This window comes from Osmerus eperlanus, chromosome 6 (genome assembly GCF_963692335.1).
Source record: "Osmerus eperlanus chromosome 6, fOsmEpe2.1, whole genome shotgun sequence".
Lineage (NCBI taxonomy): Eukaryota > Metazoa > Chordata > Actinopteri > Osmeriformes > Osmeridae > Osmerus > Osmerus eperlanus.
In genome coordinates, this window is record NC_085023.1 from 12001391 (window position 1) to 12017849 (window position 16459).

Genomic DNA, 16459 nt, shown 5'->3' on the forward strand with positions numbered 1-16459 from the left:
GTGTCTGTTTCCTGTGACGAGCTGATGTTACTCATGGTGTACTAGCATACCACTGCTTTTCTGTGAATCGATATTTAATGACTAAAGGAACTATGAAAAACAAAAAAGCGTGACTTGGTGGACTCCACTGCAAACCGATAACAGTACCAAAGAAATATTGAGTATTGGTTTAATATAACTCATTTCAGGCAGTAACAGCAAAAGGCAGTGGTTACACAATGAGGGTGGAACTGTGACCCTTGTCAAACTGCCATTGATAGTCCAGGTTAAAACAATATTTATTTTGACAAGAATAACAGAAGGCATTCATTTTCTTTTGCCCAATTGGGCTGAGGACAAAACAAAAAATTAAGACTTTCTCCAGCATGTTCAGCTTGTATTTTAATACTGATGTATTTGCAACAGCCCACAGTTTATTACCCCTGTTGCATAGGCCCTAAGAAACACATCCAGTCAACATCTGGTGCGTGACCATCAAGGCCTTCATCCCTCAGTGAAAGCCATTTTAAAGTGACAAATAATAGTGGATTATATAGCCTGTCTATCCTGCTCTTTAGATTGAGGATGTTGTCAAAGGAAGCAGTTCTATTGTCTCCATATCAGGTTCCTCCAACAGTGCTTCCTGGTTTGCAAATTGTAAAGGACACAGAACTATTCAGGCGTCAGAATAAGGTGAGTGTTAGGCACGGGTCAGGACCAGAGGAAAGACAAATTTGGTTTCAGTTCAGTTGGCCTTAGATTTGGTTTCTGTTAGAGACAAACAAGGGTGTCAAGATATTTCTCATATTACAAGTAGCCATGAATTGTTCTATACAACCAAGAGGAAACACTGAAGCTGACTAAAGACTAGCTTTTGTGGACACCCAGCTAACAGTTCAGTCGTCTTGCGTTTCCATACTTGTCTGACAAGTAAAAAATGCATTGCACACTTAAGGCCACATTTGGTCTAGATACAAACTCAAAAAGAGACAAAACATTTGATCTAGATTTGTACGGCGTTGCTAATTCCATTCTTTCCTCCACTTTAGTAAAACAACTATTTGATTAGTCATTATGCAGGGAAACAAAACTGTAGCTGTCACATTTAAAGATCTTGAGCACTGACTGTTACCCGTCCCCTAGAATATTTATAAAATCAGTGATGTTGGATAGAGGAATTAGCAACTTCAATATAAACATTCAGATCCAAGTAACATAAAATAACTACAGAATGTGAGGAATGACATCATGGAGTACACTACATGGAGTACACAATTTTGCAAGAAAACAATTGTACACAAATTGTTTTTAGATCTTTGACCATAAGGTGATGTGCAATATTACGTAGTTACTTAATATTGTACAGTATGTTTCCAAAATTAAATCAACCATGACATTGAATTTACTTGTTACATAAAGCAACCAATCATTTCGCTCTATGCTACAGTGACCTAGTCTTATTAAACAACCAACGTTTGCAGAATCATGACGAGATTCTTTACATTTGAATTCATTTAGTCATTTATCCCAAGATAAAACGTCACTTCAAATATAGAATCAAACTCCACCCAGCCTATTTTTAAGCACGTACAAACAACTAGCCTACATTACAGTGCAAAGTATTTTCAAGGAACCAACTCCTAACGATGATGACAGTAGATGACTGGAATGCGAGCAGTAAAGGCTGCTTCTACGATGAATGTTACGGCCTTCTTCATTCACTAACATTAAGGTATTATTGTCTTATTAAATAAAGGGGATATGAAAAACGAAAAAATTCTAAAAACGTGTCACAACTTGAACTCCCACACCTGAAAAAAGTAAAAAAAAAAAATGAAACAAATGCATATTAAGAAAATGTTAGTAAATATGCAAAGCCGTTAAAAATATTTTTGGGCTGGTGAATTTCAGCCTGTGTCAGGATGATGGATTTTGCTCAACTAAACAGAAGAGCAGTTTACTCCAGCTTAACATCCCCTTTCAGGGTCCTCTTCACTCGAGAGTAAGGGCTGAGCTTGTCGTCCATAATGAAGTCATACAGGACCTTCACCCATGATGTGTAATGGGGCAGGTCGTCATAGTATTCAGGGGCCATCTTCTTCACCTGTGTTACAAGTGTAGGTAAACAAACATGACTTTGTTACTCATGTTCAGCGTATTCCAAACAGAACAAAATATGAAAATTTGTGTGAAGTGCTTAAAACTACTAAAGGAACATAATCTGTCATTTTCATTAATTAAATATAAATGTTTGTTTTGAGCAGTGACCTTACTGTAGCAAGCTAAAGAAGCCTTCCCTCTAAAACGTGTCTTTAGAAAAGATTTAACCCTGTAAGACCCGGTTTAAATAACCCAGCATGCAGACACTAAAACATGTTAATTTGGTCAATTTCAGAAAAAGGACAATAAAATCTTTATATAACCTTTAAGGGTTGCATTTTTAAATGGTTGGCATATTGCTGTTGTAATTCGATTATAAAAAAGTGTTTTTATAACTTTAAACATACGTTTTATTACAGGCGGATTACATAATAGGCTGGTATGACTATCGGAAGCGCTATTAAAACAGGCTTACGTGAATAACGAGCTTTATATACCCCACAATGATCAGACTAGAAAAACATTTGGCTACATGATGTTTACCTTTTGTGCTTACAGTCAGGTTAATAGTTACATTGTACGTAATCTAACTAGGCCTCGCCTCCACAGCCCATAACATGAACATTTGAATGTCTTCTCCCCACCACCCCCACATGTTTACATACCAGAGGAAGTCTGCGTCCTGGGATGCTGGGGAAGTCATGGTGCTCGTTGTGGTAGCCCACATTGAAGGTGAGCAGATTGAGGGAACCGTAATAAGAGTAGGTCTCGTGGCCCTTCAGGAACATGTAATGCTCAGCAATAAAATGACCTGATATGGGGTGCAGACCCATCCCCAGCAAAGAGCCGGCCAGCATGTAGACAACGGGTTTGGCTCCCCACAGCCAGTAGAGGGTGACATTGAAGGCCAGCTGAACAGCCAAGTTGGTCAGCTCCAACCTGGTGATGGGTTTGGGGTTGATGCAGAGGGGACGGATGGCATAGAACAGAGGCTGGAGGATGATCCAGATGAACTTGCGGAAGCGTGTGCAGAAGAACCAGCCTTCAAAGTTGGTAGGAATGTCCACGTCCACGCCGTCCCCTCCCAGGTACCGGTGGTGGTCGAGGTGGTAGCGCTTGAAGGAGGCCGAGTACGGCAGGCCAATGGGCAGGTTGGCAAACATGGCAAAGTAGCGGTTCCACATCGCCCGGTTGTTGCCAAACGCGGTGTTGTGAGAGATCTCGTGGATGGCTAGCGTCATGGAGTGATTGATGCAGCTGCCGAAGGCGTAAGTCCAGAACATAACCCATTTCCAGTCCAGGTCTTTAACCAGGTAGAACGCCAAGAACTGAATGCCCACCATCATGCAGACAATCCACTTGAGTCTTAGGTCTGGCCCCATTAGAGTCTTGATCTCAGGATACTTTGCTGTTGAAAAACAAACAAGCAGGTTTGGTTGGTCAAGTCTGACATTTCTCCATTTCATCAAACATGAAAACATGTTTTAAGTAACAATAATGGTGTGCCTATTATGTTTAGACTAAGGTTGGGAAAATAAAATTATTTTTGAAGAATGCGAACACTTTATAGTCTCCTATACTATGCATGTAGTTACAAACTTAAATATAAAATAAGGAAATTAACAATATCTTATTTGACCTACAATGTCACCAGGATGGGAATGATTCATTGGCATACTTCTACAGAATCAAAAAATATTTTGGTACCATTCACCATACCATATAAACATTTTAAGAATAATCCTTTGATATGATTTATGACCAGTATAGTACAGATTTCTATGGCCTAATGTAATTCTGAGTAAATTATGACATGAGAAAGCAATTTCATTGGTTAAATATAGCTAAGCAACTGGGTTGCTACAATCTTGTTTCACATTTAGGGATATTAGATTTCTACACATGGTCTAGTCAGTGCCAGTATATTTATTTACCTGCATGCAAATACGTTACAATAACAATTCCGACATCAATGGATTGGCCTTGTAATTTGTTTTACATGTGAGTAACATTCATTTTTTTCGCAGGAACTCCACAAAACCTGAGAATGTTCCCAAATTAAAAATATAGCCTCATGCCGAATCAAATCAGATGACCTAATAGTGACAAATTAATTTGTTACAAGGAAATTATGTGGCTTTGGCAGCAGTAAAAACTAATTAAATAATTAAGTAATTAAAACTTCCTATTCAAATGCATATCAGCATTGTGGTAAGACAAACATTAGTTAGCAGTGATGCAGGCAAATAAGGCCTGCCTACAACTGAAATGCAGTATATGTATCATAAACTGTGGCAAAATTGCTACACACCCACCAGATGGTAGTACCTTTTATTGTTGTGTATTCATCAGTGGTATACAGAATGTAATCTCAAGCAAGTAATTTATCATCTTTTGAGCAAAGGCAAAACATGATCAGTTTGACATTTGACTTAAAAGTATTGATTAAATGGGGAAAGGGTAAGTTCAGTGAAAGCTTAGTATCATGTCAAGTTCAGTTGACCTTGAATGTTGTATAGCTAACAGGTGTATGGATTGGACTGTGGGATTCCAGTAGACTACACCATTACTGTAACCTTATGAACCCCTTTATGACTAGGACAACTTTAATAACTCTAACAGTACTCAATGCTGGCTTTATTATCTTAAAGCCATTTTCCCATAAGGTTCTGCGATGCTCTTTGACCAGTTGGTTTTACTGTGATATGTGATAAGGCTTGCTGACATGGACAAGAAAGTCTGGTGAAGTGAGGCAGGGTGAGGGTGGTTCAGCAGACTACATACTATTCTCCTTCTTATCAGTTTGCTGACAGATGTCAGAGGCAATCATATGCAGTCTGCAACATCTATTTACCTTACTTGCCTGGGCCACTTCTATGAACTGTATTTTCAGAGACTCCAGAAGGCTACTTAAATATTAATATGAGAGAGCTTGGCATAATTAGGCAGGCTGTAATAGTCTAATTGTATTGGTATGCTAACCATCTAGTCACTACTTACGAGAACCCTACCAGTAGTTTTTCAGGTTTGCGCCTGAGATAATGTATTTGAACTAGTACATTTTATTCCTCAAAATGTGCTTAAGGCCTACACAGAAAAAACGGTCATGAAATGTAGGGCTACTAGCCTGCAGAGTAATAGCTGTTTATCTACTACAAACAAGTCACAGCAAAGTTCTTCCCTGAGTGAAAGCCACATTGTTCGGCAAGGGGGCTGGTATGGTGGGTGAGGCCTGAGACATGTGATCTCAGTTAGCAGCAAGGGCCTACTAAGCTCTGAAACACCAAATAAGTTACCTACACTTTAAATTAGGCCCAAAAAGTGGACAAAATACTTGTATCTGTACGTAAGACCAGAAAAGTACCTTAATGTCTCCTAACACAACTTTGCGCCAACAGAGCATGTTGCCATTAATTCTTAAGTTTGGGTAAGCCTCTGCTGTCAATGAGTTCTTTATAATATCAACAGGCCCTTATTCTGTGTACAATGGCAGGACTCTCCATAAGCCAATTAACTTAAGTACCTGTTATGTTAACGTTAGAAAAACTACATTAAGGTAACAAGAAGCACAGATGCCAACCTATTGTTATAAATGTATTCTGATTTGTAATTAAGATCTGAAGTCCTATGGGACTTAACTTAATGGGTTTCAGCTTTATATACACACCAGACATTTTGGCCGAGTACCACAATGCTTAAAATATTTAAGATAGAGCTAGGCTAGCTGACCTTTTGACTTCTGGACTTGGTAGCTTCAACGTTTTACATCGCATCGACTGAATGTTCATGTCATGTGACATGTGCACTTTCCATTTGCTGCAATCCAGATCACCGTTTCCCTAATTTCTCAGATTTAGCCAACTAATATACATTTGTTATCAATAAATCGTGGAATTTGCTTAGGTCTACAGAGCATCTTCAAAGTTATTTGCTACTTGGTTTAATTTGACTATCTATTACAACTGTTAGTCTCAATGAGACTCATCACCTAAAACATTACAATTAGGCTGCGACTGCATGTTGAATGAAAGACCGTGCCATTGGCATTGCAGCAACTGATAATTCAGCTAACTACTGTAGTTGGTTACTGTAGCTAACGTTACCGCGTGAGCTAGTAGGTCGATGGCTAACGGTTTCCCAATCACCGTAACAAAAATACACACAGCTAACGTTAGTATATCTAGCTAGTTTACTGTTGTATGGGTCTAACAATTGCCTAGCTGTAACTACTTTGCGGGGTTTTCAATAATATAGCTAGGCCAGATAACCTGGTTTGTTCAAGTGTTCCATTACAAATTGTTGGGAGTGTTCCATTACAATTTTTTCTCAGAAGTTGTTTAAGACAAGTACGACGCAATAAACTAGGTAGCTAGTCTAGCTAGTTTGATACAAAGAGCACTCGCTGATTAGCTTGCTGACTCATCCAGGGCATATTCAATCATGTCCGGAATATAACATTTCTTGGTTGGGAGAGTTAGGTGCTAACGTTGTAAAGGATGAGCTAACGTTTTGTTGCACTGTGGACTCGATAGCCATAGCTAACGGAAACAAAAATGTTTGCCACACGGACTCACCCAATATTTCTTTCCTCCTGTCGGCATGCGGCTGATCTGTATAAACCCATTCATAGTCCTCACGGGCGACGCGGTTCCCCATGTCTTCTCTCCGTTATGAGACGTGAAATGCCTCTGAAATAATATATCAAACGTTATTCAAGAACATGCAACGAAACCTCGTTACCTAACGGGCTCCGGCTCTTCCTTAAAAAAAACTATACCCTTCTGTCGGTGGAAGTAGTACCTTTCTCCGCCCACTTGGGCTTGCGCCTCCTTCTAAGGTCTTGCTTTGTAGTTGAAAATAGGAAATTGTGTACAATCACGAATGTATTCTTCAGATAAAAAATAAAACAAACAAAATAAAAACACAACTTAACCATTCTCGTCAGAGCTGAAACACAAATCCCTCTTCGTAAATGTATTTAAAGGTAAATAAAATAGGCTCTCTGTCACCAGTGTTGCGTCTGAACGGGTTCATTGAACGAAAGTTCATGAACTCGTTCATAATTTTGGTGAACGTGAACTGAACGTACTGTATTGTTCTGAATGTTCATTGTGATGCAAAATGAGTGTGTGTTCAACAAAATAACTATTTATCCTTTAAAATTAGACTAAGGATTTCATCAGCTACATCCTTAATTGGCACTACTGGGAACTACTGGGATTAATATCCTTGTGGAAACAGACTGTAGAAATTGTCCAGTATACTAGACTATATCAGGATTTTTAGAAAACGATTATTTCTATGAATCCTCAAATCCATAACGCAGCACATCCCATGGGTTACTGGCATTTTGTTGTTGTTGATGTATTCGATTGCAATTAAGCTACCAATGGTGTTTGATCGATGAAAATATCTATGTATATATATATATAAGCCTATTCGAGCATTAGGCTACGGAGAGTAAAACATTTTTTTCACCAACCTAAATTTGGATGAAACAATCTGCTAGTAGAATGCATGTAAATAAATGTTTGATGTTATATTCCATGCTATATGACAAAATAAGAACAAAAGCTTAAAACAGAACAGCGCTTACTGTGACCTGTAGACTAATTGGTCTACTTTATAGGCTACAGTTAAATAAAACACATATTTGCTTATGTAAAACAGACTGTTACAAGGCACTGTATGCAACTACCTGAACTGTGTCCCTAATCTACTTTCAGAACCTTGCATTTAGGCTACCACGCACTTAGCATCACTCTGATAAAGCATTTAAGAGACGTATAAATATCAATACATTGTTTCAAACCAAAAACTAGTTAGCTATTTTTGTGAACATAATATTTTCTTGGTATTTTCATGTTGGTACCTTAATGTGATAAAATCCTTTTTTTGGATGTCGTTGTAATACGATTAAATTAATCATACTAACATACTCACTGGTGTATGGATATGTTAACTTCTTTTAATTGGATTGATTTTAACATTTGTAATAGTAATGTGTGCAACAAACCATACAGTTAGCCCCTAACAGGCTCATTTACAACATAAGATTTCTTTAAAACGTACATGAAATAATCCTGTCTACATTTGAAGTACATGAATTTAACAATACAGTCATTTATAGCCTGAGACGTAGTCTCCATTTAAGCCACTAGATAACATATTGTTGCGTTTCCTACCCAAAGCGTTTCAAATACACGGTCCATCCACCCAATAGTGAACTGCATTTCCCTGTATGCCTCACAAAGGTTTCATGCTATGAGTGGTTAAGTTCATTTTTAACAAAAATAATTTCAAGCCACAATATGGGCTCACAAGCTAACCTCAAAAGGCGAGTGTGTGTGCAGAGAGCTTGACAATGGAAGGGTGCTCTTGTGCAAGATAAATGAAACAGTGCGTGTCTGTTGTCAAACTTAATCACTTTTACCCTTTCCAAATTCCTTGCCTAGAAAGCTTCATGAAATCGTTGGTGCTTTTAACTCTACTGTAGTTGCAAATCTGTTGTTTGGCAAACATGAGTCTAGAGATACACCTTGTGTTGTATATAATATAGTTCTAGCCTTTCTGTTTATGAAGACAGGATAACAAAGTAGATAAAAAGAAAGATGAGGAAGCTGTCTCATCTTAAAAACAATCGCACAGGTAGAATCAATTGTCTGTTCTCAATGTAGCTATTCATTTCTAGCACCATTGGATAAAAGCTAGTCACAGGAAATTAATTTTGATCTCTGTATAAGCTGTGATACATGTTAAAACTGGGTACTCAATGTAAATCCCTTAAAAGGCCCCCTTTCTCTTCCAATAGTTCACAGAGGCACACGATTTCTCCACTGACATGATCGGTAGAATAACTAAAATCACTTTCCTAAACCATTATAGCATAAAACCACATTTTATGCTATAATGCACCAAATGTAGGTTGCAAGGACTCCTTGGGTAGCAGGTGAGATCAATTTAATAATTCCATATGCAGTGTTGATTTAAATATATCCCATCCTATGAATACGCGTGAAGACAACAGCATACCACTGGAAATGGGTAGAAACCAGAAGGTTAAAGGCTATCCCACCTTGCGATAACCTTACAAAACAAAAAAAATATGACAAAGTTATTTTTACTTTATAGGGGACCATGTATTGTAGACAGGACGTTTTAATGTCAGAGCAAAATGTTTTGTTTTTTAATAGTTGTACACCAGCAAGGTCCTTGAATTACTTTTACCTATGCCACAAAGACATGTCTTTGCCCTCTCTCCCTTCAAACTAGCAGTTTATGCCCTTTAAGGGAATCAATTTTTGTTGATGAGCCAGTATTGACCGTTACGTGGCTTAGTACTCAGTCAAACTATGATTGTAATGAAGCCTAACCTGTCACCTAATGTGCAAATTTCAGAGCGGCTTTAGGGTCAGTGGTTAAACTATGGAGAGCAACACAGTACCCAAATAAATACCATGGCAACATTTTGCCCCAAAACACACCCATTGTGTTTGGTTCCTGTATGAAGGAAGTCATCTTCATAGTGGAAGTAGGGCATGGGGGCAATTAACACTAGAGCTACTCCTGACATAGAACAGACTTGCAGGGGGTGCAATTATCACATCTGAAAAACAAAACAAAAGCGCCTCCTTATTTCTTGCAGCGCAGGCGTTTGGACTGCCGTGGTAGGTCTGAACTCTTCCTGGTGCGTTTAAAGGGTGGGCTGCAGTCACCCTCCGCCCCTCCAGGCAAAACGCTGGTTGCTGTGGCCATGGCACCGGGTGTGGTTGCCACAACTGCCGTGACGGAAGAGGGAGACCCGGCGGAAGAGGAGGCCGATGTGGAGGCCACTGCCGGCCTGGACCCAGAGCTGGGCGGGACTCCTCCAACGGCGCTGTCCATCAGTTCCCTGAGCTTGTGCTCCAGCTCCGCCAGCCGGGCATTCTGCTCTCCGATGACCTGCGTCTGTTCCAGCAACTTCTGTTCCTGGTCCTGCAGCTGTTTCTGCTGCTCCAGTTGCTTGACACGCACCTCCTGCATCTCCCTCCGCAGGGCCGTCATGGACGCCCCATTCACCTTCACCTGCTGCTGCACTTTGGTCATCTCTGAGCGCGATGGCGTGTTCTTGGCCAGCAGAGACATGGTGGTCAGGGAGGTGGATGGGCCGGCCACTAGAAGGGAAAGGAAGGAAGAGAGTGTGTGGTTTACCTTTCATGTACTATGGGCAACTTTGTAAAACAGAAAAGATCAAATGAGAGAATAATCGGTGCAAACACACTTCCCACAAATACAAATTAGACCCATTGTATAAAAAGCATCTGCTAAATTAACGTTTAAAACATGGACATCTTTAGAGTTAATTTAGTTAGCAACCTGGGGCAGATCCAATGAGGCGCCCAGACAAGTCTGCCCCAGGCAGCCTCTTTTTCAGAATGGGAACGATCTTCTCATCAAAGTACTCCATGGCCATCGAGGAGATGTCCCGCAGCTCTTGCAGGACCTCATGAGCCCGCTGGGGAGCACGTGTGGAGTTGACGTAGCGCAGCACGCGGTAAATCTCATCAATCACCTGAGGGGAGGGAGAGAACCCACACAGAGGTTAATCACATGGCAAGGACTTCCCAGTAAGGGAGAATTGGATTGTGTTTTATTTAAAAATATATATTGTTAGGTTCATTAACTACTGCAGTGTTACACAAAACAAGGCAAGAAAACTCTTTGTCATGCGTTAAGTATAAACATTATGGCTCATATTTATGATAGCGGTGAACTAGTAATAGATTTCCGGGGCAGGAGTGCCATCTAGTGGCGGAATAATTAAGCAAAGGCCTGAAACACACACACACACAATTAGAGAATTTAAAAAATGACTCACTTTCCACAAATAGCATACACTTTTGTTTACACAGATTTACTTTAAATTCATTCTGTCCCAGTGGTCTACATTAGAGGATTCATATAATGATGTATTCACCTTTCCAGGGATGAAGCAGCAAAGATTGGAGTCCACATATTTCATGAAGGTCATGTTGAGAAGGGACAGGCGAGTTTCAACAGCAGCTAGGATATCAGCGTGACGAGCCAATGAGTGGTTCCTTCGCTCTGATTCACGCCTACCAACCAAATAATAATCCCACTAAACATTTACACACAGGCCAAACACATTCCAAATATTAATAAAAGTTTGCCCTTCCTTGTATACATATAAGGGCAATACATAATTGGCGCGATAGAAGTACTATTATGCAATGGCAGATATTTGCTTTTGTTTATTTTGGCTTGCTCTCACAGAGATCACAGACACGGGTCAGTTTTCAGTACACCATGTGAGTCACTTTATCCTTGCTCACCTGCTTCATATATACATGGGCTCTGTGCATTAGCGCCCTCTATATGCACTCATCAGTCCAGCTTTGACCAAGAAAAGACAGATCTACAGCCCATGGGCATTAAGTAAGAGAATGAAAAATAATTGATAAAATTACAGTAAAGGTGAGTAAAATTACAGGCTGACTTGGATGAGAATTATTTAAAATGCTGAGTTGCACAAATTTAAGTTTTCACTGGTGTCAACACACCTTTCTACAATGCAGATCTTCGACTGTTCTGAGGTAACTATGAGAAAAGCACTTACAATTGTACATATGTTTTCAAATAATTTAGCCAAATAAAATAAATGTTCAACCCGATGGCATTTTGTTTTGTGTATGCTTAAATAGGAACATCAATTATTATGGGATAACCACAAGTCTCCCATTCCACCTTGTGTAGCAGACACTAACCTAGGTAGCTGGGCTTTGACCTGCCTCTGGCACAAGCTGTGGTAGCGTTCCACCCTGAGGAAGCCTTGGTTCAGCATGCGCTGGTTGATCATGTCCATACGCTTGCATACCTGGCAGGAAATAGGGACAAACAAGTATGATTATGTGCATGTTTGCTGGCTTTAAGAATACTGCCTTACAAGCATGTAACTTCATTTATTTATGTAAAAAGGACTATTGGGATGAAGGTCTGCACACACAGGTCCAGTAAACGTGGTAAACTATGAAATTACTAAAGTTACGATAAGTGTTGGGTGGCTGAATAAACAAAGTTGAGTGTACAACTAATGCAGATTATCTTGGCTCAAAAAGCTTCAGATAAAGTTAACATTTAATGCTATATCAGTAAATTGTGCAAATATTATGACCATATTATGATTACATAGTTACTTTGCACGTGTTTGTTTCATTAATATAAGACTGAGGTTCTGGAATTCAACTTGCTATCTATCCTTTGATTATTGGTTCGCCAATCGTTTCTTCTTTTTACCTACATAGTTCTTGCTCAATATATGGGCCCTAGTTGTTGGTAGACGGGTTTCCCTGCACGCAACCTGCGATGAGCTAACATTGGCTAGCTAGCCAGCCAGCCTAGCACCTCCTGCGTTGTTGATTTAAAGGCCAATGCCAGAAAAAAAGGAGTAGCAACCATTACAACCGTCATAATAGTTTGCATCAGTACAGGGAACTTGGACACCAAGACGTTATCATACACATGCAAAATAAAACGAATGCATTGCTTTTCATTGCTTGACCTCAGCTCAATCAGATAGTGTTTGCTAGCTTGATAATTAGCGCTAGCTACCGCTGGTAGACTCCGCATAGGCAGCTGCAGTTTGTTTTGTTCTCTCTTACCAAGCGTAGTAGACTGATTTCGTCGTATGACAAGAAATTCAGAATGGTCTCAATAGCCACAATAGGGAGTCCAAGTAGAGGATTGTTCTGATGCGGTTGATCGGGTGGTGGTGTAGACAACCTCGGAGACACCGAGTCGGAATCCAGGGACCCTACACCTCCCTCAACTCTCTCTACAACGGCCGCCATCTTCATCTAACTAGAGAATGGGAAGTGACGTAATGTGTTTTTTTGGGGGGGGCGTAATCCCTTTCCTCATGATCGTAGTACTTCGAAAATGTACAATGACCACCCCTATTATAAAAACAAATTTAGGAGTGGTCTGAAAAAATTATACTATAGATGAAGACAACAAGGTTGTAAGTTTGAATGACACGCTTTAATTATTATCTGGAGCAGGTTCATCCTGATTTACGGCAGCAATCTCTGGCAACATAACTCAGGAAAATTACTAATTTTTCATAATTGTACTCGACAAATGATACAATTTGATACGAGACAAACAAATCTGAATACAAAACACTCTACTGTACAAGTTCCATTTCAGCATCAAATGCATTCTCAGTATTCCACCGATTTAATTTGAGCAAATCCAACAGTTTGAATCACGTTACATGACACTCTCCAGATTAACCCAATGTTCCATTCTTTTTCAGGAAATATGATGAATATGCATTTGGTCCAACTGAATTTGCTTTCAATCCACCTCTGTTGAGTCAAGTTCATTGAGAAATCTCCGACATTTACTCATAAGAACTTTGATAGCCTCCGTGACCACAACATCTGGAGGTAAGATGCCAGTGGACTCAACAGAAACTGTAAGGGCGAAAAAGAAAAAATGAACAACAAGGGAAATCTATGTAAAACTACACACAATGTTGACTACAATAACATGCAACTGGAGAGATGTGTTATGTGGTGCTTGCTATGTCTTTATTGTATCTGTATTAGCTGCAACAGGAGTGGAATTAGTGATGGTAAATGATTAAATACACAGGCAAACATACAGATGAAATGGTCCCGCACTCTGGCCAGCTTTACAAGATTCTTGAGGTCATCATGTCTGAGAACCTCCCTACTGCATGTGTCTGGACGGCTGTTCACAACTTTGGCAATAACCTTTCCTGCAGGGCAGAGGACCGCAATCATAAACCCAATCAATGGTATAACAACTCATTATGTAAGGAAAAGCTTGTGGAAATAATTTCCATTAAGTTATTACCATTGCAGTTTTCCAATTCAATTACACCAGGTGAGAAACAGCTCTTCAGCCTCTCTGCCTTCTCGCCCTCTACAGTTTCCATTAGAGTGATCTCTGGGAGGAGCCTGTAGCTGGCTGTTGCAACAGGTGAGAACTTTGCATGGTCTTTACCTGTAGGATTGGAGCACAAGAGCTAGCCAATCAGAATAGTAAGACAGCTTACTAGAAATATGTATTTTAAGTTATTTGAGAAGTCTTCAAATTAGACAGGTCTGAAATATACTATACATAACCAAATATTAAATCCATCTAAACTAATAAATATTCCCAGTGTCTGAGTTGACAGAAATGTATCTCACCGATGCCCTTCACACAGCTCATGACAACGTCAAGCTCCTGTCCTGGCCGTAGCTGTGCTATCAGGATGTCCCCGTGGACAGGGCCAATATTGGCATCGGCAAACACGTCAGCCTGGTTCCCAATCGGGACCCACTTCATGTCCTTGGAGTACACTGAGTAGAAAGACAAGAGGTCAAATGAGCAACCATGCACAGGAACACAAAATCCTACATTGATTGAAACTGAGCTGTATCTATATAGCCTGGCTCTGCCCTCCTACGTACTTCCGCTCAATTTTGATTTTGCTTCTGTACTAGGTCTGGGATTTCTGTGTATTACTCGGTTTTAAGAAACAATTTTTTTGTAGGTCCAATCAGCGAACAGAGGGAGTGGCTGAGAACGATGACATTGATGTTGTGCATTAGTTTGAGTTGTAGTTCAGTAATGGCGGCGGAGAAAGATGCGAGCGAAGCTATTCGGTCTGTTGTGGCAACGCTGCCGAATATCCATAAGTTAAAGCCGGAGCAAGAACAATCCTTGCTGAGTTTTGTTGGTGGCCATGATGTTGTGGCCCTCCTCCCCACAGGGTTCGGGAAAGGTTTGATTTTCCGGCTGCGGCAGCTAGCTCTGTTACAGCAGTGGTGAAGGAGTTGGCTAAGGCGAACGCTAGCGATTGGTTATGGCAGATCAGTGGCTCTGAGCAGATCCAATAGTTTTAAACTTCAACAGAGTACCCGCCTTCAAGGAAGTAAACGCTTGTCAATGGAGCAATCCCAGACCCTCTGTACAAATTAAATGTACAGGGGTCTGGTTAGGACCAGGCTAGTATCTATAGGGGTATTCATCAAGGATTTATATGATCTTCGCATTATAATGTTAGGTGTAGGCTTTGTGATGTGTCAAGTATAGACAGTGAGAGCAAATGTATTTGTATTGAGGTCTAAGACTCCTTATTTACCCATATGGTTAAGGTACAGCTCCCTGGGGTCAGATGAGTCTTTAGGGGCCCTAGGGTTCCTAGTGCATTTGATTTTCAGCTGGAGTTGAATTGTGTCTATTTCTGTGCCTTCTTCTTCCCCTCCTTCCTCCCCTGAGAAAAGAAAATGACAAAGGAAAAAAAATACTAATACCTTTGGACAGTCTTAAGCCTTACACTGAATTACTGGACATAGACTATAAAGAGAGGGGGGGGGGGGGGGGAATGTACCAATGTTTCTGTATTCGAACAAACGAGGGTCAGCTTTGATGGGGATGAGGCCTAGTCTGTGGGCAAGAATCTCATCCTGTATAATAGATGTGTTGTTGTAGATATACACTTTTTCAACTGCCATGGTGGGAACCTGAGAGAAGAAAGATAATAAGTCCTTGGTAGCCAAAGTTGTGTCACTTGCATGCATCCACTTTAATACAGCCACAATCATCTTGCACACAATCACCTCAGCCAGCATTATCCTACGAAAGGCATTTGCAATGGCAGCATCTATTCCCACCATGTCGAACTCCATGGTTGTCTCATCCATTTCCACAATATCGATTCTGAAATTCTGCAAAGAATGGTGATTATATATTTTTATTATGATTGATTCAGCGAAGACATTTCACAATAAATCACCTGAACATTTTCTTTTTTTTATGTGCAAAATACATGTCTGTCTCACAGATTCATCGACAGACAGTGCCAACGATAAGAAGTTACCTTTTGGAATTTCTGCATATTCCATGCATCATCGTAGCCCGGGTAATTACCAGGGTAGTCAGTTGTATGAACCTGCAAGCATTTGCATGAAACAAATCTAAAGTTAGCTAAGCCTTAAGCACAACTGATTTGAACATGTTAGCTAGCTAAACGTCACATGTGAACTAGCATACCACCGGTATGGTCAACAGTTAGGTTGGCTAGCTTGAACTAGCCTACCTGAACCATGCAAGTTAGCAGTCTTATCCACCCGTACGTTTCCCAATCATCGACCAAAAATTCAGTTACCGGTTTATCTTTCCACAAGAAGATTGACCAACTACTTACATTCCGAACACCAAATTCTTGTAAAATTACTCTATTCCGAATTTCATCCACGTTGCTCCTGGACGCTGCCATTTTGACAATGTTTTCATTGACGTCTGTTATCCCCGCCTATCTCTACTTCTTCGGTGGTACTCGCTGCGTGTAACCTCCACTAGATGG

At 40.2% G+C, this 16459-nt stretch overlaps 3 protein-coding genes across 3 annotated transcripts; all 3 read right to left on the reverse strand.

Moving 5' to 3' along the window:
• Positions 1–155: 155 nt before the first annotated feature.
• On the reverse strand, positions 156–6873 carry degs1 (delta(4)-desaturase, sphingolipid 1). The gene is made up of 3 exons (XM_062463542.1): positions 6654–6873; positions 2745–3487; positions 156–2083 (listed from the first exon to the last, which is right to left on the reverse strand). Exons 1-3 carry the CDS (start codon positions 6733–6735, stop codon positions 1937–1939), a joined length of 972 nt encoding a protein of 323 aa, XP_062319526.1. The 5' UTR covers positions 6736–6873; the 3' UTR covers positions 156–1936.
• Positions 6874–9022: 2149 nt separating this feature from the next.
• On the reverse strand, positions 9023–12957 carry fbxo28 (F-box protein 28). The gene is made up of 5 exons (XM_062463540.1): positions 12738–12957; positions 11844–11953; positions 11036–11174; positions 10435–10630; positions 9023–10232 (listed from the first exon to the last, which is right to left on the reverse strand). The coding sequence occupies exons 1-5, from the start codon at positions 12930–12932 to the stop codon at positions 9712–9714; spliced, it is 1161 nt and encodes a 386-aa protein (XP_062319524.1). The 5' UTR covers positions 12933–12957; the 3' UTR covers positions 9023–9711.
• Positions 12958–13089: 132 nt separating this feature from the next.
• On the reverse strand, positions 13090–16456 carry polr1c (RNA polymerase I and III subunit C). The gene is made up of 9 exons (XM_062463541.1): positions 16301–16456; positions 15974–16045; positions 15714–15821; positions 15485–15617; positions 15236–15367; positions 14298–14450; positions 13960–14109; positions 13745–13861; positions 13090–13553 (listed from the first exon to the last, which is right to left on the reverse strand). The coding sequence occupies exons 1-9, from the start codon at positions 16370–16372 to the stop codon at positions 13435–13437; spliced, it is 1056 nt and encodes a 351-aa protein (XP_062319525.1). The 5' UTR covers positions 16373–16456; the 3' UTR covers positions 13090–13434.
• Positions 16457–16459: the final 3 nt, after the last annotated feature.